Source organism: Mauremys mutica, chromosome 7 (genome assembly GCF_020497125.1).
Source record: "Mauremys mutica isolate MM-2020 ecotype Southern chromosome 7, ASM2049712v1, whole genome shotgun sequence".
In the NCBI taxonomy this organism is placed as follows: Eukaryota; Metazoa; Chordata; order Testudines; family Geoemydidae; genus Mauremys; species Mauremys mutica.
Genome location: NC_059078.1, coordinates 10,330,676 through 10,353,491, shown reverse-complemented (window position 1 = coordinate 10,353,491; position 22,816 = coordinate 10,330,676). Strand labels below are relative to the sequence as shown.

Here is a 22,816-nt window from a genome sequence, read left to right as displayed (position 1 = left end):
TTAAATCGACTTTGGTTCAGACACTGAATCACAAATAAAGCACACAGAAAGTTACCAGGGTTTTCCACAAGAATTTAGTTGAACGCAGACTGAGGAGCAGGAATGTCATTAAGTAACCACCGTGTTATGCCCCAAATATGGGGAATATTGGTTTAAGTTAAAGGTTGGAGATAAGAGAAAGTGGGGACCTAAAAAGTGAATGGCGGGGCCATCCCTTTTTTAGGATTTGGGACAATATAATTTAATTCTTAGAGGGAAAACCTTCAATGGGTTCCAGAGGAAATAGCTGAAGATCAGGTTGAAAAGGAATATTGACTAACACAATGCCGTAAGTGTCATTATTATTTAGAATGTATTCACTGTTGTTTCAGGGCTAGGTTCTGCCACCCTGACTGACACTGAGTAACACCTCACTCTGCCAGTAGTCCCACTGAAATGAATGGGACTCCTTGGGGAGTAAGGTACTACTCGGGGTGAGCACAGGTGCCAGAATATGACCCATAAAGAGTAGCATGGTAGTCAAATGTACAGCCTGTTGTTCATGGTCAGAAGCAGATTTTACATCACCATAGCATGAGTTTCCCTGCCTTCTGGGAAAGCACTGCGAGCTGTACAACATTCACAAGACCAGGGCAATGAATGCTGTAAATTTGCATGCGTTTGATTAATTCAAAATGCACCAGCACAAGATGGGTCTGATAAGCACCCAGGCATGCTACTCTGAAACTAGTTAAAACTTGATTCTGTGCAGTGGTAGTGTTAGCATCTTCCCTCTCCCCCACCTCAAATGACAGACTTAATAATTTAATTTTGTATACAAAATTAAAGGACCAAATTCCAGAGACAGGACAACAGAAGAACAAAGAGGAAGCCCCTCCCCTTTTTGAATTGTCTTGTTTACGTGTACCTCAGTGGGGTTGCATTCTCAGACTACTCTGTCTTCCTCAAACTTTTTGCATGTGGTTGCACCACTGCTAAACTCTGCTGTAAAGCCAAAAGAACTTATTTTGAATCAGTGGCAATACTGTGGCTTTATCCCAGTGTCACTAGTGCAGAATTTGACCAGTAGATTTATTTTGTTGTTTATGGAAGGTTAGAAAACAAACATTATCTACCTGAGAGGTTCTAACAGCAGTTTTAGAGTCGGACTAGTCTTTTGGGTAAGTATGTATTTAGACTGGTTTGTAACAGCTGTTGAATTTATTCAATATATATTTTAATGTGAGTGCTACACAGGTTGGTTACATATGCTATTTCATCACTCTTCCCTAGCCCCAAGAGCTTTTTCTAAGTTACTGTCTGTTCAGTAAATATGTATTTTGATGTGAGTTTGAAATGGCATAATATTTACCTGGGGGAGTACATAGAATGGCATTTATCATGTAAATCCCAGTATAAGATACTTCAGCACTTTTTTCTAAAATGAGGGTTTGCTTCAATAGACGGTCTCCCTCAGATCAGTTAAGATTCCTTATGCATCCTGTTCTCAGTTTGCCTGTTTGAGACAATGGATCAAAACCCTTTTTTGCCTGTCAGTCCTGCTGTCAGATACTGGGGGGGAAAGGGGAGGAGGTCAGATTCAGTTTATCTTAGTTATGTGATGAGGCCCATTACTTCAGTGAGACTCCTCACTTGAGCAAGTAGAATGGAATTTGGCCCTATAATGCTATAATTAAAATCCTTATAACCTTTTGTGGTTTTTTTAATGTATTTTAACAGGAATGAACATGTATAGCCATTCACTTCTGAACCCCAGCATTTCACTTGCTCATAAATTTTTGGTTTTCAAAATGCACAAAGCAATTCCTAGTTCATTTTGTGTTTATACAAGTACCGTATGCCTTAAACCAACAGCTGAAATTTACAATGGACAGCCCCTCCTTCTACAGCTCACATCAGCACCTATCTGGGTGTGGACTGTTTATGCCAAGCTACTCTTAGTTACTAAAAACCCCTTTTAATTTAGATGCATAATATGGTCTAGATAATAATCATAACATCCCTGATTAAGCTTTTATTTTATCTAGTTCCAAGAGGACTTTTTTGATAAAAGTATAATACGGTCTTACATTTGCAAAGGCACTCAACCATAAAACACTAGCATTAGAATCTAGAAGGAAAAATGATTCAAAAATATTTACATTCATTTATGAATTTCTCAGCATTAGCTTCTCTTCAAGACAGGGCCACTTATCTATTTGGCACACTTTACTCCTTTTACAAATACCTCAGGCCATGGATTGGAAAGAATGTCAGCATACGCTTAAGGCCATCACTATTCAGGACAGCATTTTGGGAAGTTGAATGAGGGTTGTAGACTAATGCCAGTTTTACCCCTCCCAGATACATGGGGGGTACCTGGTGGCAGAGTTGATCCTTCAGCCCTGATCCAGACCCCCTACATAGTCATGGCTTGTTTAAACATACAGGTCTAGATTCTGTTGTTATAAATGTTAAATGAGCCATTGTAGCTTGCTATCTTTTCAATGTATTGTAAGGTTCCCACATAAAAGTGTAGCTCAGACATTTGCAAAAAGCAGTGGACTGTGCTATTTTTGGAGTGTTTTTCTTTGCCTAATACTATTTATCTGTTTATTAAACTTCAGGCTTGCGACAAGGATCTACAGTGTGGGGGCGACATGTGCTGCGCTGTTAGTCTCTGGATTCGCAGCCTCCGAATGTGCACTCCAATGGGCGACTTGGGAGAAGAATGTCATCCTTTGAGTAATAAAGTTAGTATGTACTAATGGCGGTTCTTACGACACTGAAACTGACAAGGCAGAAATAAATGTGACTATATTTTGTTGTAAGTCAAATTGCATAAAAAAATTATACATGGTAAAAACGTAGGGATCCGTAGTGTCAGTTACAATACCCAGCAGTTTGCTCCTTTATGGAAACAGCATTGAAGGAACATACGTAAAGAAATATATTACTGTCAAAATTATTCTGAAGAAAACCCAAGGTCAAAAGTACTGTACGGGGTTTTTTTTTGCATTATTTGATAGAAACAGTATTTCACAATTCCAGGGCCCAACTCTTGATGCCCTTTCTCATGCAAGTAGTCCTTGATAATACAAGTAAGTGCCAGTAGCTTCAGTGGAACTACTCTAGTGAGTAAGAACTACAGTAGTCACACAAATAACAACATTAGTGGGCACCTGGTGTATTCATTGGAGCGTATTCCCTGATATTCCACATCAATGCCAGTTGTGCTTTTACTCTTAAAGATCCATTGATGCCACAAAAAGCCATTAAAAAAGATATTGGTTTCCAGAAAAGTAGAAATTGCATTTGAGAACTCTGATTAAAGGCTACTTTTACTAAACGGATGCTCAAAAACATATGACTGACCATCTAGCTCTGACCGATATTTTTATACAGTACAAGCCACATTGGAATATCTTGTCACAATGCTTAACTTTAATTGCAAATCTAACAGCATGATCCAAGTCTTTTCCAAGCATAGTCAACAGCAGCCACGTAACCCAAAATACTACTTACAACTATGTACGTTGAGCTAAACTTTGTTAGGGTTTAGTCCTTTCATTGAAGTTGATGGGAGAGAAATTGACATAGAATGGAATCAGAACCATATATTCATTTTGAAAGTGTTTTTACCGACAGGTTTGAGACCATAATTTTAAAACTGGGTGGTCTTGAAGGTCATGCCAAAGAAAATATGTGACCTAAGAGTAGCCATGTGTGGAAGATACTAATTTCAGATCTGTGAGTGCCGTACAAATTAGTTGTATCTCTGACTAGCTGATTGTAGGCACAACGTCACAACTTTGAGTCTGCAATTCATTTCCTGAAAGAAAATACAGGTCTCAGTCTAGCTAAAAATATACCCTTAAATCTTCCAGTAAGGTATTAGGAACCAGATTGCACTAAGTAATGTCACTTACTCCCATTTTAAGGCCCCTTTCATTAACAGAGGGATGTAAGGAAGCTTCACTGTAAATGAAAATCAGGACCTAATTGTTCAATGAGTTTGTTGTTATTCTCAAGGTTTCTTTCCTCTCCTTTAAATATTTAGTGTGTGAGGATTGAGAGACCAGGACTGCTGAGTATTGAAACATTTCATTCGTCTGCAGGTCAGGTACAAACCACACACCTTCAGTTTATACTTGCCCACACTGTTTTGCCATTGAATTTAAACGCGCTCTGCAAAGACTAACCTGCATTGCGAGGCAATTTAGTCTTCATGAAAGATTAGCCTTGCGCTCACTTGGGCAGAAACTCTCACCTGTGTTAAATAACACATGATGAGTTTGTGTGGTGGACTCCTGACTGGTAGCAACTGTTCTGAGACCACTAAAAGCATTTCACTTACTGCAGAAAACTGTTCCTTAGGCTAAGTCCGCGCTTCAGTGTAGACACTCACTACAGCGATGGGAGGGGTTGTCCCATGGCTGTAGTGAATCCACCTCCAAAGAGGCAGTAACGTCACTGATAGAAGAATTCTTCTATTGTCCTAGTGCTTTCTACGTGAGGGATTAAGTCGGTTTAACTACGTCACTCAGGGATATGGATTTTTCACACCCCTGAGTGCTGTAACTGGGCTGATGTAACTTTTTAGTGCAGACCTGCCCTTTAGTTTCTATTTAAAGTCCATCCCCCATTTGCTCACCTCACAATCTTTATCATATTTATCCTCACAACACCCCTGGGAGGTAGGGCAGTGGTGTTATCCCCATGTTACAGATGGGGAACAGAGAGACTGATTTGCCCAAGATCACACAGGTAGTCTGTGGTAGAGCAGGAACTACAACCCAGGTCTCCTAAATACTAGGCTACGCCCTAATCACTGGACAGTCCTTCCTCCCAAATTAAACACCAATCTCCCCCCACACCCCAACATACTTTTCCATGTATAAAATGAGTAAACTGTTATTTCTGTACATATTGTACAGCAAAAGGTTTAAACCGTTGTTTCACTAAGGATCAACCCAGAAATGTACACCCTGTGACTATGAAGATGAATTTGTGTCCTGTCAGATCTCTCTCTCTCTCTCTGTTTGTAATGCATCAGTCACCGTATCTCTAGGGCAATGCTGTGCAATCTGTGGCCCTTAAGGTCAATTTTATGAGGTGGAAAATGTCATGATTGTGGATGGGGAAAACGTGCTCCCTGAGCTGCCCCTTGTAATTTTTCTAAATTGAAGTGTTTGGATCAGCCCCATGGCTTTGAGGAGGCAGCGGTGGGCGCCGCCTTCTCAACTGCATCCCACTCCTCCTACAGCATCAGCAGCAGCTCTGGTGTGAGCCAGTTGTGCTCTGAGCAGCTGTTCTTCCTTCCCGACTGCAGCTGGTAAGCAGTTCCCCTGCTGGCTGCCTGCTATGTTGCAGAGAGGAGAGAGTCGCTGATCCGTTGCCTGCTTCCTACTGAGCTGTGGGGAAAAACTGGCTCTGCCTAGCCTAGGGAAGTGCCTAGCAAAGGGTGGCTCCAGCCCCTGACACGAGGCAACCTAATAAAGGGGTGGGGGGAAAGGGAGCAGATGACAATTATGGCTCCCTGATTCTCTGCCCCAGCTCTGGTTAGAACAGGGCCTGCTCTAACTTGTGCTGACTGGCAAAAGCTCCCCAGGGACTGTATGCCAACTGGGCGTAGTCTGAGAGCACTGCACTCCACTCACCCTCCCTCTCTCCTCAGGCGGCATCAGGGAGAGCATGGGAGCCATGTATGCTGGCCCTTTGCCAGCTGGGGATTTCCCCACACTGGGGGTTCCTTGACAGACATTGCTTGGTGAGGCCTTGAAATTGTGTGGGCCCCTCAGGACATTTAAATTGCTTGGGCTTGAGTGTCAAACTGGGGGAGACCACTACAGTTCAGGGTGAACGTTGTCCTCCCCGCAGTCACTGACTGCTGCCAAGACAGGTGCCTTTAAGCTGCTTTGTATGTGGGGTTTTTTCAACTTTTTAATATTTTTTTTTAGCTACTTGGACACATTCCACTTGCCTCTGTCCTTATTGGCCAAGTGCAATGTGCCATTTTAGTGACAAGCATGCAAGGATATAAGTGTTGGTTTCCTTGGGTTTGAATCTGTCATATGTGGCAATGAAACTCCCTTCGACTTCACTGGAGATTGCACTTGTGGGATTGCACTTGTGGGATTGGGCCCATGGTTAGGTTCGGGATTCACCTCTACCCCGATATGATGTTCGTCCATCGTTTTCGAAGAAGACCTTAACATCTATCAGGTTATAGCACAAATTCGGATATAACGCGGTAAAGCAGCACTCGGGGGCGGGGGGGCTGTGCACTCCGGTGGATCAAAGCAAGTTTGATATAACGTGGTTTCATCTATAATGCAGTAAGATTTTTTGGCTCCCAAGGACAGCATTATACTGAGGTAGAGGTGTGGTATGAGAGTATCACATGGTAAGTAGCTGTTTGAGAGTTGCTCAGTTTTTAGACTGAGGAATACATTTGTATTATCCTTTTGGAGAGTTTCACTCACTCTGCATTTAAATTAATCCCATTCTTTTTCACACACACCTCTAGGTCATAGCAGAGAACAATTCCAAGACAAGCCTTTTTCTGTAACACATAAAAGAGAAACGCAACAGGATTTCTTAGGCTGCAGGTTGTTTGGGTCACAGGTGCTGGGTCTGAATCTCCTTTCCCACTAATATAAATAAGTTAGGAGTTTTACTAAGATAAAACTGGTGTAAGTAAGAGGAGAATCATCCCCCAATGTCTTCATATGTATATGTACAGCCCTCTCAGCACTTCTATAATAGAAATATTAGATTGTAATTTATGCAACAGACATATTTGAGCTTTATGGCAAAAAAGAGTCAAATTACTTTCATTTAATTTTGTGAAATAATAGAACTGGAAGGAAAAGATGTTCCTATGTTCTAAATCTACAGATCTGTATTATAGGCATGGCTAGTAGCACTGCCTGTGATTAACATTGCCTGACACTTCCCATTGTAAGACCTTGTTTTCAATTGCTTGTAGCTTTGTCAAACTTTAACTACTTGGGCTGAAATTTCCCATGCCAGGTGTCTGCCTCAGGCTGAGCTTTTTGGAAGGTTTCAGCCAAAATGTTTCATCTGTTTCCAAGAATAAAATGGGGGGGGGGGGAAATGTGTTTTGTTTTTTAAAAAAAATCTAGTGATCTTTTCTTGGAAAGCTAAGTGTCCCCAGGCTTATGAGCAGGGCCTTTGTCGCAGGGATGTACCTTTTGCTGTCCCCATAAAAATATGCCCAAATTTGGCCAAATTGCAAAACCATATTTCACACATGCTGAGTAGATGCTAGAGCTGAATAAGGCAGGGATCCTGTGGAAAAAGAGTATATTATCATGTAACCAAACACTGTATCATAATGCATATGCACAAGGGAAGTGAGTTAAGTTGGCACAAGCAACATTTTTTTAATGCAGGGGTTTTGTCAATTTAATATAGATATACACACCAAGAAAAGCACAGCACAACTTGAAATTGTGCACAAAGGTGGCTTGAACTTCTCCAGTCCTGATCTATCTGTTCTCTGGACATAATTTAGAGCACTGTTAAGGCCAACAAGCCATTACAGAAGCCAGGAATTGCTGGGCACAGGGAATAGTGGGGGCAGAAGCAGGAGTGACACATAGAAACCATTATGTGAGCTGTATGCCACCAGGTAATTCTTCTCCAGTTGGGTGGTCTTCCTATGGCCAATTATGCTGCTTTGTGGCTGCTTTGTAATGGCAGTACAGAGCAAAGAGTCATGAAGGCAGGAGTCCATCTAGATCACTGCACGCAGATACCAGTATGAAGTACAGATGAAAAAGCAGGGACCTGATGACTAAGGTTAATGCATTTTTACAATATGCCTATTTATAAAATTGGAGGAAAAGATGACCTCGTGTCACTGCCTCCATCTCAGCATACCAATGTGTACTATTGCTACCTGCTGTTGACGCTGCTTCCTCTTGTCACTTCTGACCTTTTCAATACTTGCTTCCAGGTCCCGTTTCTTGGGAGAAGAATGCATCACACCTGCCCATGTCTGCCTAACTTGGCCTGCCTACGGATATCTCCTAGCAGATTCAAATGTTTACCAGAGTTCAGAAACGAAGATTTTTTTTTTAGCAGGAGCAGTTCTTAACCATAAACAGGCACTTCATGTATTTACATTTTTCCTTGTTATTGTGATTAACAAGTTATATGCCAGAGGAAATTCTTTAACATACGTTCTTGCCTCGTAAACGTTGAAAACAAACATTGAGATACTGTGGTGTTATGGCCAAGATTTTCATAAGGGACTACTGCTGTTAGATGCTTCCATTTTTGGATGCCCAAACTGAGATATCTTAAAGGGGAGTGATTGGCAATTTTATAGCACTTTCCGGAAATCATGCCCCTTTAAAATGTCCCGACAGGGCCCAGAAATGGAAGCTTCCAAAATCACTCGTCGCTTGGTAACTCTTGGCCAATATTTTTATACTTGAATAAGCTTGATTAAAAATGTGGGGTGTGTGTGTGTGTGTTTGGGGGCGGGTTGTACAGAAGTATAGAGCCAAGCATAAGATGACTGTCAAAAGAAGTGTATTTAGATTAAATTTGGTAACTTTATTGTAATTATTATAGTATTCGTAGGTTAGGTGCATCACTACATTAACAATTTAACCAATAGGTGTAGCTTCTACATTTTTTAAAACTGTCACATTAAACCAAAGCATCTAAGTGTAAAAAGTGTTCAAAGAATTCTATATGTTGTTTTAGTGTTCAAAGAGAAGAAAGACTTGTTACTTAATCTGGCATAAAACGTGCTGCTCATCTGAAATTATGTATTAAAATGTAGTTTATATTTTAAAAGAACCCCTAAAATCTATTCTAAGAGGCCGCCTGACTTCTTGTCATGTACATGTATTAATATTGCTGTGTAAAAATTCTGTATCAGAATAATGGCAGTATATCATTTGATTTATTTTAATATTATAGCATTATTTTTGTCACTTTGGTCTTCAATTTTTATTCCATGTAAACTGCTATTACATATATCACAGACCAAAATTAACAAAGTTCCCTAAAAGTAGGTCCATAAAAGAGTACACACTTTTATATATTTCTAAGGAAACTCCATGGTTCATACACTAAAAGCTCCCTAATGCAAGTTTCCAGCAGATTCTTAGCTGATGTGACCTGAATAACGGAGAATTTTCTTGGCGCTAACATCAAGGCATTTGCTAGGCATGTGCCCCCAAGTGTCTGAAGCCTGTCAGATATACGTAGAGTGTGATTTTTATGAAACACCATGTAACTTGTCAATGCCATGGTAAGAATTCCTATAGTTTGTGTGAGTTTCTCACACTTGTCTACCACCAGTTGTGTCTATAGACCCAGAAGGAGAAAAAGGGAGCCATTCATCTTCCAACAATAAGTTCCTTTTCTGCTGCTTTACTGTTCTGAGACAAGTTGTATTCTGGTGTATTAAAGCAAAGTGTGTTAAAGTCAGAGGGGATGGGAAATACCTTGGCCTTGTCAACAAATACCTTTCCATGCACTGCCATGGACCCCCAGGAGAGGAACATTGTGGTCTTGATGCTCCTCCATTTCTTCTTGTGGAGCTTGGATGGAATGGAGAAGGGGGAGCCACTGAGAGCAGGTTGCATCTCCCCGATTCAAAGCTGCCTGATGCCAGTACAAGTTAGTTGTCCCTCTTTGGAAGCTTCCAGTGGAATATTGGGTGTAGCTGAGAGTTCTACTTCATGCCACCTTCCTGTTCCCCTTACAGTGGGGTTGGGGCAGCTGGTACAGGATTTCCACCCCTGCAAAACAGAATGCTCCCTCTGCCTCATTTGCGTAAAATGGCCTTAGAAGAACAGAGAAACTGTCCTTGACTGTGTTGGTGTAGATTATGGTGGTTCTGGTTGTGTGACCACCATGCATCACTTCAGACAATCAAGGTGTCTGCAATTTGTTAGTCACCCTGGAAGCACAGCCATCCTAGAGAGAGAGCTCAGCGGTTTGAGCATTGGCCTGCTAAACAGAGGGTTAGGAGTTCAATCCTTGAGGGGGCCATTTAGGGATCTGGGGCAAAAATCTGTCTGGGGATTGGTCCTGCTTTTGAGCAGGGGGCTGGACTAGATGACCTCCTGAGGTCCCTTCCAACCCTGATGTTCTATGATATCCTCGTCAGTCTTGCCGTAGCACTTCAGAGACAATTCTATCTCCTAATACAAGTCAAGACAGGGCTTCTGCCTTCAATTCAGTCCAGCTGTAATGTGTATGTTATTTAGCAAGGGCATGTGCTTGAGGACCTGTGCATTGAAAACACACCACTGTTTTGTTGCTCTTCGATAAATGATTTTTGACTCAGCTTTCATATTTGAATGTACAGTTGATACATGATTTAATGTGATGCACCTAAATGATGCTACGCTACAACTTTGGAGGTGAGTGATTTTCCAGATTTAAGGAGGAGATCCAGAAGCATCTGCCTACAATAAACATATGACATGGGAAACAAATAATTGGTTTAGTAGCTATGGAGCTAATCAAAGGACAGAATGTAGACATAGGCAGCATTTCACATAAACCATGAGTGTAAGAGGTAAAACTACCTTTTAAAAATTGGTTAATGGTACTTAGTACACCCTTTGCTGACTGGCACTCACTTCTTACTGACCCTGGAACAAAGGGTTAAGGAGACATTTCTACCCTTTTTTAAAATATAAGAACAGATTTAAAATTTTTATTAAAGCTAATGTTAAAAAATTATATAATACATAGGTTGAGAAAAGTGTCTGTACATCTGAGTATAGTGCTTAGATTATCCACAAATACACAGTTTGTTTTTAAAGTCATAAGATACATATAGTGCATAATCCAGCAATAACCCAAATTTAGGTGAATGAATTTAAGAATACAGTTTATATGTTTAGCATCCCTGCATTCGGGTACATTACTCATGAAAAAAGTTATACAGAGAGTTGGTGGCGGAAAGCAAAATATATCAATGGGTGAAGATTGTCCCTCAGTAATGGAGAATTTAGACTAGGTTGTCTATTTAGAGAAAACAGTCCACCAGGAAAGTATTTGAGTTACTTTCCCATTTTAAAGAAACCATACAAAATCAGCATCTTCCCAGTGAAACTTGGTCTGCTTTTCTAACCAGAATATTCTCACCAAAAGGAGATGCACCGTTCCTAGAGGCACTGCAATACTAGGTCAACGCATGGTGTGGACAGAGCACGCTCCTATTCCATCCCCCTGTTTCAAAAATCAATTTAATATACAGTCCTCTAATAAAGGACATATCAGATATTAAACTGATAAGAACAGATAACTTTTTTTTATTAAGCTAATGTTAAAATTATATAACATTAAGAGAATATTGAGAAAAGAGTCTCTGTACATCTGGGTAGAGTGCTTAGATTATCCACAAATACACAGTTTGTTTTTAAAGTCATAAGATACATATAGTGCATAATCAGCATATTCAACTCTATGCCAGTTGAGAGGATCTAGATGTAGAGCCAGCAAAGCACAGAATGATGGTAACATTTGATACACAGCAAGTGCTTACACTTCCTTTACCACAAAGCCAAGAAACAGATCTGTGAATTACTGGGTGCAGCCAGAAGGTGGAGGAGTTCCTTACCATGTTCCACCACGATAAAATCCCTTACTCATACTTCCAAGACATCGGCTACTCCCAGTTGTAAACAGATGATCCAAGAGCAAGCTCTCTCCTAATTAAATAATTGCCATAACATACTTATTCAGAAAATCAAAGTTCCAATCTAGGAAGTGCAATGTCCCAAGCGTAGCTCAAGTAAAAGTCTGTCTTCCCACAGTTGTATCCCCCAAAAGCATGACAGCAGAATTGAGAATTCAGCAGGAGCACATTCACGGGCTTGGCTAAGGATGTCATACTTGATGGCATCAACTATTATTCCCAAGTCAGAACTCACTGGCATATAAAACAATGAAGGACCTTATTCTCCATTGTCTTGCATTGTGTACAGCCACCTTACACCTACTTTGCACTTGTTAAGATGCTACCCCATCGGAACAGGACTGTTCTATAACCATTTTGCATCCATGTGGCGGAGGTGTCAATGGCTATAGAACACAAGGGAGAATCAAATCTGAAGTCTCCGAGGGTCTTAATTTGCTCTGCCTTTGTAGGAGGGATCTTTGTAAATCTTTCAGGGTTGAATAATTTGGTGAGAGCTTCAGTCCAAGAGCCTTAAGAGCACAAGCATTCGAATCCAATGGATGGATTCGTTTTTGTTTTTCTCTTTGTGGGCCTGATTCTGCCAGAGTAAAGGCTAACTCTAGGCCAGTCAGCCTTGGAAACCAGGAGCTGATGTCAGAGTAGCTCCACTGAACTCAGTAAAGCTATTGGCAATACACATAAGGTCAAGGAAATGAGCCCAAGGCTGCAGATGAGAGCAGGCTTCAGAAATCTGGGGCCTGAGTCTCCATTCCCTTATGCTACTTTTACACAGGTGTAACTCCATTGACTTCAATAGCATGCTGTCACCTCAGTGGCGTTACCCCTAGTTCACACCCATGAGAAGAGAAACAGGTCCATGGCACCCCAAAAGTATACTGTAGTCTATGCACATATCCAGGCAGTCTTAGGCTATTATTTCTTACTGAGCAGTGATACTGTGCGCAGAGCTGTGACAACATACAAGAGGACACAGGGCCTGCAGCTCATTGCACACTCACATAAATAAGGAGTAACTCACCTGAAGCCAATACTCCCATTATGTATCAGTGTGAGCAAAGACTACTAGAGAGCTGTCCATCAGATAGAAATCCTAGCAGATTTTATCACACAGAAGCAGAGCAACTGCTGTAGTTAACTCATGCCAATTAACTTTTAATGGGATTAGAGATTTAGCCGGGTAATGAGACCATCCATAATGATATTAGATAAGGTTGTAGCAATGTATAGGGGCTCTAAACTCTCATGTTTCAGAGCCAATCACTAACTAATTAGTGGGGGTTAGGAAGATGCTTCTAATGCCATAATTATCCATAACAGAGTTTCTTGCACCTTTCTGTGAAGCAGCTTGTTCTGCTCATTGTCAGCCACAGGAAACTGGACTAAATGAATCACCAGTCTGGTATAGTATTTCCCATGCCATGGAATAGTCACTTTGTGTTAATATTACCATAACCCTGATTTTAGCCACTTGAGCCTTGTTAATTCTCACATGTTAAATGAAGGTTGGGTTGGCAGGAATAAGCGCTTAGCATGACTGTTGTAGATAAAGATATGGCTTATTCCACTCAAATTCTTTCCTAAACTCTGCCTTAGTCAACACCCTTTACCTGTCCCAGTGAATATTTCATGCATTAACTACAGCTGAAAAGTTCCCTCAATTTCTCTCTGCAGTGGAACACCCCCTCACCCGAAAACCATGACACACTTCAGTTTTGCTTCATTTGACACCGAGTATTTCAAAATGTTCACGGTGAGGCATTCCCTCCCTGTTATCCTTAACCTTTAGCTGAACTGGTTTTTTTACCTAAGGGCCATATCAAAATTTAGTCAGCAGAGACAATGGGATAGTGGGTAGCTAGCCCTGCCATTAAGGTGTTGCTTCAGACTTTTATGCTACACTATTTGTCTTGACATAATATTGGGTAAAAATTCTAGGCCAGGACTATTGGCTTCTCAGGCCTCTGTCTGCAAGGAAGACCCCCATCATCCCCTGTGATAGATAATTAGTTCTTCTGACAGTATGTCTCTGTGTGTTACTGTGCCTTTGTTTGTGATTTGGATATGTTCATTAACAGGGGAAGGAGGAAAAACCCCAAACCTGCTTTGTCAATGGTAACTAATCTTGACTTTTGGTAAAAAAACATGTGGTCTATTTATTTTGCACTCAGTGGTTGGCTTTTGTAGCTTAATGGAAAGCTTGAAAATGACCAGATCCTACGGTCTTATGGTTTGACTTTCATTGTAATACCAGTGATGGGCTTAGAAGGGCTTTCTTGGGCAAGTTAAGAGGTGAATGCCAAGACAGTGGAATCACAGCATATACAAGACCTGGATTTGATTGCCTTTATCTAAGCAGGAGGGAATGGTCTGTGGTGAACAGCCCACTAGACTGGGCTTCTGGAGACCTGGATTCTATTCCCAGTTCTGTCACTGACCTGCTAGGTGAGTGTTTACAAGTCATTTAATTTCTGTACCTCAGTTTACCCATCTGTAAAATGGGGATGATGCTACTACCCTCCATTGTGGCATTATGAGACCTCCTGATGGAACATGCTCTATAAAGGGTAGGTAGGATTTGAAGGACTTCTGCTGAATTTACCCGTAGGGAAATTTACTTACTACTTTATCAGGTTCCAGCTGTGAATAGTGTTCCCATTCCATGTATCTCTCTGTGATAAAAAACAGTGGGGCTAGAATGTCAATTCCTCTCTCTTTGGACAAAACCTACTGGCAAATCTATGGCATCTTGCACAGCTCGAGGAATAAACCGGATCGTGGCGTGGAGGGTCACAGTCTGCTCCCTGCTCTCCTCCCCCGCCCAACCCCAGCCTTGCCTTGCTCCAGGAGGGAGCAATGTGAGCCAGCCCCATGCCTTGCACAGATTATTTCCCCTGCCACTGAGCTGGTACATCAGGGGAAGGGGAGTGGAATATGGAACCTCCCTCCTCTCCTCCATGTGCTGTGATATAGCCCATGTCAGGGAGTAGGATATAAGGAGGCACCTTTCACTCCCTTACTTCCCTGACCAGGCACATATAGTGGGTCACAACCCTCACCTCTTAGCTTGCATATTGTTCTGAGCTTTATATATTCTTGTTACTGACATCCCAGTTCTCTACAGCATCTATTTATATACGTAACTTATAACTGCTGCAGTTTCCACTTCCCCTCTCAGTTGCCATTACAGCTGCCATATGGACCTTATTCAAGCAACAACCTTCCACTTTTCCCACCTGTATTATCCTAGTCCTGTCACGTCCACCTCATATCCTTGGCCAAATTCTGGCACGTGCTACACACAGGGATCTGCCAGCAAATCTGAGCCCAGCACAAGGCGAGCAAAGGGGAAGCTGTCTCAGCCCTATGCTGCCTTCCCCCACCTCTACATGTTCCAGGTCCTCAGATGCACTGGTGCTGCACCTGGCTCAGCAGGAGAAAGGCTGGGATCTTCAAAGGGGCCTAAATTAGTTAGGTGCTCAACTCCTCCTGACTTTCAGTGGGCACCTAACTCCCTTTTGGTCCCTTTGAATGTCCCAATCAAGTGCTATCTGGGTGCAGCTGTCCTGATCCTGCAGCCAGTGTGACCCCCTGGAACAATTCAGAGCAACCTCGTGGCTTCTCTAAGTTGAGCCCAGGTGCAATGCTCTCCTCTCCTTCCCCCAAAGAATCATTGTGGCACAAGTGGATCAGCAGACCACAGCAGCTCTCAAGCTATTCCCCCTTTCCATCAGTTATGCCTCTGACACACACATACTATGCTAACCAGGAGAGATTAGAGTAATTCCCCAGGCAGTGTGCTGCTGGTGCAGGGGAAAGCATGTTGAGGGGATAGGGAACAAAGATCTGGCCCAGTGACTTTGCATCTCCACTCTCTTGCACCTGCTTTAGCCATCTACATCTAGGGAAAGTGGGTGTGAAACACCCACTGGGTACATGAGTAGAGAATTCTGATTGGCTAGAGTTTTACATCCACTTTGCACTCAATCTGCACAGGTGTAAAACAGGGGAGCATTAGGACCACAAGGAACCCACTCCACAGGTTTCAGAAACAGGAGTGCAGAGAGATTTTTCCAGTGCAGCATCAGAAAGGTATGAGCCTGTATTTATATCATCCATCTTGTTTCTGCAATGGGTCTGTTCACGAGCCCATGCACGGAATCTTCCTAGCTGCAGGAATTTCTTAAGATCATGATAGCTATAGAGCTAGGAATAAGTGTGTGTGGTGAACTACACAGAGGGCCATTGCCAACTAGAATGCAGGTGCATTGTAGTGCTGCTTCTGCAGTGACTATGTGCCCCTATCCTGGGAGCCACTGTGGGTATGGGGCGACAGAGCCAGGAACCATCCTGAGTTGTGGGCTGTGCCCTGGCTAGCTCTGCACAATGGCCAGGGGAAAGGAATTCTCCATCTCTGGCTCTAAAGCAATTGCAGCTGAGCCTAATGAGTGTGGGACCCATTTGAAGCCCCAGTATGCACCTGCCATGGGGGGCAGAACCAGTGAATTGGTGCAGTAGCTGATTCTTTGCCAGCCTCCCACTGACCTCCTGTGAACTGTCATGCAAAGAGCCTGACGTAGCTGGACTCCATGCTGCAGGTTTGCTCCTGCCTATCCACCTACCTGCCTGCATAGTGGAAATGCACCATTTCCATGGCTAAGTGTCCTTTACAGCCCCAGAGCTGTGAGATGAGTTTGGCCTATGGATGTTTGCCCAGATCTTTAAAGATATGTAGGTGCCTAACTCCCATTGATTTCAGTGAGAGTTAGGTACCTAAATACTTTTTTTGGGGGGGGCTGGGCCTCTGTCACTCAACCTGTTGACTTTCCAGGGAATTGTGAGTCTAGGTGTCCGCTTCTCAGCATAATTCATTAATTTGAAACCCTTTTATAGCACATTCAGACTACCTAAGAAAACGTCGGTCATGCTATTGAGCTTCTCCACCCTCAAATGTAAATCCTCCTTCACTGTGGCTATACAACTGTCTGATCAATACAAAATGACTCTGAAGTATCAAAGCTTATTAATTTATACAGCATCCAAAGTGGGCTAGGTGCTTTGCAAACACACAGGGAGACAGGCTCCCTGCCGTGGGGGGTATGTATGTGACTGGTTTACCATTTAACAACTCTCTTCTTGTTCTTTCTTCTTTATAATAAACCTTTAGTTTTAGATACTAAAGGACTGGCTGGCAGCGTGGTATTTTGGGTAAGATCCAAACTCATATTAACCTGGTAACGTGGCCAACCCTTTGGGGGTCAGAAGAAGTTTGTATACTGAGCAGAGTTTCAAATAACTTCTCACTGTACTGGACCTAGGTGCTGACGGGAGGCAGAGAACTGGAATGCAGTAAAGGGGATTGTATGATTTTTATTATTATTATTATTACTGTTGTTGTTGTTGTTTTTTCTTCTTGATAACCAATGTGGGGATCAGGAGCAGAGTTTTTGACGGGCTGGGAGTTTAACTTCAGCGTTACCCACCAGTCTTGGGAATATCTGCTCTCCTTTTTGCAGCCTGCCCTGACCTGGGCATTTCTAGGGAGAGCTGCCCTGGGCACCACCGGGTCAGACCTGGGCTGGGACTCAGACTAGTGGGCAGCCTGGATTTTCCCCCCCTGCCCCCCTGCCACAGGGCAGTGGCCTAGCACTCAGAAAGGAGACTGAAAACCCCTGAAGAGGGTTAGTGGTACTGGACTCTGTTGGACTCTGATACACTGTTGAAAGGGGACTTGAAATTAATGACTCAGCTGGAAAGCTGTGGTCAGTGGAAGGCACCGAGAGGGTGAAAATATCAGCTTCAGGGAGGAAGCCCTTGGGGCACGGCCCCAGACCTGGGCTGGGACTGTGTAAAGACAGTGGGAGTAATTATGGACTGAGTTTGGGGAAAGCTACAGTTAGTCCGTGCTGAGGACACCTGAAAGGCCCTGTTGGACGCATACCCTGGAAGGGGTCTGCTTGAGTTGTGTTTCACATACAGACTTGTGTGTGACTCGGCCTGAGTCACCGAAGCCGCCTGAGAAACCACCAACAGGGGTCGCTACAGACTGAGAAAGGTGCAGACACCCACCCAGCCAGGAGGCACTCGCGTGAGGTGGGTCCGACCCCGTTACAAGAGGCTTTTTACTCATTTGCCTTGTCAACATAATGCACCTTAATGATGTACAATACCGGCAAGTCTGACCTCAAACTAAGGCCCTTGTTCACAGCCCCCCTTTAGCGCCACATCTTATTATTGCTGCACAGATGGCTGTTCAAAAGAAACAGAAGGTGTTCAGAATCCCTTGATTTAAACAAGATGTCTCAGGAGTCTGATCTTGACGACGCATAATGTGTTTTCCAGCAGGCGTTAGAAGAATCACAAGGAGTGGCAGGACTCTTTTTAAAGACAAAATAAGGTTTTTTGAAACCAGTTACCAAACTCAGTGAGTAGCACTCGCGTCATCATCAATCAGTAACATGGACCCAGGAATCTGGAAGATTTTAATGCACATCTAACACAGCGTGACTCCTCTGTTCCTTCTCAGTGGTAGTTGTGGGTGCTTGCAGAATGCAGAATTAGGCCAATAATGTGCAAGCGGTCAGATATATATGCCCAATTCACTGGTATGCATCAGCTGCTTTGCATCACCAGAATGGAGCCGTAGCATCCTAGAGAAACTGGCCCCAGGCTTGCAAGTGGTTTGAATTGTAAAGTGCACAAATGTATCTATTAAATGTTGCGCAGGGTGCAGACATAGATAGAGCCTTGTAAACCATTGGCTTACATAGCAACTCCTTGTTTTGTTCAGGGAGCATACAGCTCTAATGGGGCAGGAGGGCTGAGTGTGTTTGGGGGGCGTTTCTGGACTTCAGACTCCTCAATCAGAGATCTATCTGTGAATAAATTCTGACACAGTGTAATGAGAATAGACTGCAGTTCTTACTCTAGCAAGGAGGGAGCTGCAGGTCTATTGGGGAGTTGTCGGAAGAGGAGGAATTTAAAATGCAAAAAGAAGCGATTAACTCTCCCAAACACAGACATGAGTGACCCTTTCCTCAGAGAAGGGAATCCAAGATGGCAGCCCTGGTGGAGTAGGTCCTGCAAGCTGCTGCACATCTCTACTGTTTGTTCTGCAGTGTGCAATATTCAAGCTATGGTCTTGGTGGTAGAAAGGCAATGGTGCGTTTTATTGGAAGCTGCAGAATGAATACAGATAGGAAATGTTGCGTCTCGTGATCTTTATGCAACAAATATGAAAGAAATAGAAGGGCACTGTTGGATCCAAATAACCACATCTACTGAAAATCCGCAACATGCGAGGCCTAAACATACACACACTGCTGCTCTGGTTGGGGTCTGATGGCTTCTAACACCAAGACTGTGGAGAGCACCACTACAAGGCTCACAAATTAAAGGGGTATTATCTATTCCTATAACTACAGGGAAGAAAAGCCAGGCCTGTTCTAAGTCTTCTAAGTGCATCACAGTATTGCCTTCAAATAGCTGAAGGAGACATGGGGTAGGGGGAAAATTCCCTAATAGGTATCAGGAAAACTTGGCTGTGGAAAAGGGAGGCAAGGTACCATCAACATGACAAAAACTAACATGTTTAGGAATCCAGTTGTTATTGTTTGTATTTCAGTAATACCTAGAGTACCCAACCAAGATTGGGGCTCATTGTAGCTAGGCACTGGACAAATACACAGTAAAAGAAGTCTCTGCCCCATAAAGTTTACAGTTCCACTAAACAAGACAAAGTGGGAGAAAGGCACTTTCACTATTCCCATTTCACAGATGGGGAACTGAGCCACAGAAACAACTTGCCCACGGTCCTACAGGAAGTTAGTGAAGAACTGGAATTGCACCCAGGCCTCCTGAGTTCTAGGCCAGTGCCTCGACCACAAGACCAGCCCATGTGGATGGGATTAAACCCTGTTTTAATTGTAATGCAGCTTTGCAGATCCCAAGGACCTAGCACAGTTCAGAAACACAGTGAAAATGCTTGGTTCCAACTAAACAAGCGCAAGACTGAGCTTTTTTTTATATATATATATATAAGCATTCCAGAGCACTAACTGTGTTGTTTTTACGCAGAGCATGCAAAAGTATGTTAGGACCCTTTACAGAACAAATACAAAGACATGGCTCCTGCTGCCAAGAGCTTACAATCAAACAAAGCTGCCATTGACTTTAATGGTTGTAGAATCAGACCTACTCCTGGGTTGAGATATCTTAGAACAAAGGCATGAGAAAGAGGGTCTGGGGTCTTTAGCACGGTCTACCAGGAAGGCAAACTCAGGGGTGGAACCTTTGGTGACTGCTTCCATGCATTCTCTCTCACTCATTTTTACTTGTGATTTCTCCACATCAGTAATTTATTTTTTTTCTTACTACTTCTGTCCCATGGATGCAGCTTTTAGGGTGAAATCCTGGGCTTATTAAAGTCAATGGCAAAACTCTCTTGGGCTTCAGTGGAGCCTGGATTTCACCCACAGAGCTTGATCCAAAGCGCACTGAAGTCAATGACAAAGCTGCTGTAACTTCAGGGAGCTGTGGCTCAAGCTCCTTTTTACTTTGTGTGTATTACGTTAGCACCTCGGGATTCCAGCCCAGACCCGAGCTCCTTTGTGTTATGTGTGCTACACACACGTAGTAAAGAGACAGTCCGTGCCTTGAAGAGCTTACAGTCTGACCAGAGAAAGCAGCCCAAGGGCAGGAGAGATTTTGATCCAATGTGTGCCATAGAGATTGGAGAGGGAAACAACTTGTTAGATCATCCAGTCCTTCTCTTGGTCACAAGGGGACCATTTCCTTCAGAGTTATGTCCGTGCTGACTTTTAAACGTAACAAGTGATTGAGCATCCCGAACTTCCCTTGAGAAACGACTGTTTTGCAGCTTAATAAATATTGCTGTCAGGAAGACTTTTTTTTTTCTCATGATATTCAGCCTACGTTTTTTCTTTCTTAATTTCATACCACTGCTCCTAGTTATAGCTCTTGGCACTTACGCCCACAGTCTCTCCCCTTAGTCGTAGTTTAGCTCAGCTGTACATATCAAGCTCTCATCAATCAGTGCGTCCAGACCCTGATCCTTTTGACTACTCTTGTCTGATCTCATTCCACTTGGGCGGTGTCTTTTTGGTAACATGGTGCAAAGAACCGAACACCGTACTCACTCCGGGGGCAGGGTCACTAGCGCTGTATAGAGAGGGATGGCTGTTACTTCCGTCCTTTCCAGTGTGATGTAATACACCGGAGGCGTACAGCAATATTGCTCAGCACTAGTATGTCAGGCCTAATGCAGGGAGGGGGGAACCCACTTCATCTACTTCACTCTATCACACTGCTCCACAGCTTCCCTCCCTCTCCGAGCGCGGGGGTGACAGATGGGAACAGATTGAATAGTCCGATGGAGTGAGGTAATACTCCACTAAATCATTCCACTTTCTCTCATTGTCAAAAAGCACCGTGCCTTCAATCCTCAAATCTTTGCCTTTTGTTGTTTTCCCCTTTGGAATTTTTACAATACTTTTTTGTTAAAATGACTAAGAAGCAAGCAGTAATACTTATACTACACGAGCAAGTGTTCTAAAAGCTTCGCAAACACGAGAGGGTGCCTTGAAAGCTATCGGAGCCTGGAGAACTAATGCTTGTTGATGTCCCTTTTATTATTTTTCTCTGTTTTTTCTCATGGTTTCAGGCTGGGGAGCACATCTCACTATTGACCTAACCAAAGACAATGGGCCAGATCATCAGTGGCTGTAAAGTGGTCTAGCTCCACTGACTTTAGGGACTGATCTGCTGCTGGTGCACATTGGTTAGAGTGTTGTTTCCTAATTCTGAAATATGGCAACAAATTATAAATAAAACAAACAAGGTTTTTTCTTTTTTCTTTTTTTTCATGGTCTCTTGGTTGTCTGACATGTTTGGGAATTTACTCTCTCCCTGTTGGAATGAGAGATCAGAACCCCAAAACACACTTCTTTGAAAGTAAGCCACTGCGCATTCTCTTCTGCTGTGCCTTTGAGTGGACGGCACTGACCACTGCAAGGGTGCTGGAACAATCTGTATAGTGGGGGTGCTGAAAGCCATTGAACCTTGTATATGTCACATGCCCCTGACGAAGTGGGTATTCACCCATGAAAGCTCATGCTCCAATACGTCTGTTAGTCTATAAGGTGCCACAGGACTCTTTGCTGCTTGTATATGTGGGAAACCACTTCAAGCCAGGGGGTGCAGCAGCACCCCTAGTTCCAGCCCCTATGGGCCACTGTAAAAAAAAATGGGGACTGAGCAACTCCTGAAAGGCTTCCTATCTATTTGTCAGATCCCTACAGAAAATTACAAGGCTCCTGTTGAATTTCCATCTAAATCTCAATGGGGAGCTCTCGTGGGCCAGCAGCATCCAGCCTTCCCTTCTACGCCTGGCCTACCGTTTTAGGCTATGTTGTTAGATATAGACTGGAATGTTTATAGGCCTCTGTCACCTGCCATAGGAGGCCTGTTTATGCTTTTGGAGAGAGAGGAGAGTTGTCTTGTGCATCCTTGGAAGCAGAATTCCAAAACAGCAAGTGGTGGACCTAGCTGGGCTGAGCAGAGGCAAAGCAGCAGAGTCTTGTTCATGATTCAGCTAGTCAGGGCAGATGACATTGTTAACCTTAAACAGGCTAATTACAGTAACCTAGTAAGAATCTGTTCCCTCTCCTCTGGTTGGTTGGCTTTTAAAGAGATGCCTGGATGCCAAGGACAGTGGGTTCAAGAGGAAAAAGGGGGGTTGCTCTCTTTGTGCCTGTATTTATTGCAGACGGAGAACAAGAGACTGGAACTTGTTTTAGGGGAAGACCAAGAAAACGCTCCACAGACACTCTCGAGACTAACCTCCGATTTTGCAATGCTGATCTCAACACCTGGGAGCTTTGAGCCCCTGACCAGGCCCAATGGCAGTAGCTCCACCACCTGAGCCCGATGGACTTTGAGAGCTCGTAGATTGCCGCATCCAAGGAGAAACATGTGAGGCATAAAACTGGAAGCAGCTCACATTCATCTACCATTGTCTTCGCCTCTGGCACTTGCAGACAGGGCTGCAACTCCAAAATTGGTCTTTGGCCCCATCTCAGGACTCACAATAGGTGAGCTCATCCATCAAACTTGATG

At 43.2% G+C, this 22,816-nt stretch overlaps 2 protein-coding genes and 1 non-coding gene across 5 annotated transcripts in view; 2 read left to right on the top strand and 1 right to left on the bottom strand.

Moving 5' to 3' along the window:
• Positions 1-8,952, top strand: part of PROK2 (prokineticin 2) — a 224,388-nt gene extending 215,436 nt beyond the window's left edge. Inside the window, exons 2-3 of one of the 3 annotated variants that reach the window (XM_045022728.1) lie at positions 2,607-2,732; positions 7,964-8,952. In XM_045022728.1, coding sequence (XP_044878663.1) covers positions 2,607-2,732; positions 7,964-8,104 — 267 coding nt within the window. In that variant the 3' untranslated portion in view covers positions 8,105-8,952. Of the gene's footprint in view, positions 1-2,606; positions 2,735-7,963 lie in introns of those variants that run through there. The other 2 variants (XR_006580818.1, XR_006580819.1) reach the window with 2 other exon arrangements.
• Positions 8,953-11,131: 2,179 nt separating this feature from the next.
• Positions 11,132-11,318, bottom strand: LOC123375220. Its single transcript, XR_006581344.1, has one exon. It is a non-coding gene; the product is annotated as a U2 spliceosomal RNA (small nuclear RNA).
• A 4,366-nt stretch (positions 11,319-15,684) lies between these two features.
• EIF4E3 (eukaryotic translation initiation factor 4E family member 3) overlaps positions 15,685-22,816 on the top strand; it is a 71,032-nt gene continuing 63,900 nt past the window's right edge. The window contains exon 1 of the mRNA XM_045024878.1: positions 15,685-15,772. The gene's annotated coding sequence lies outside the window, so the exon portion shown is untranslated. The remainder of the gene's footprint in view (positions 15,773-22,816) is intronic.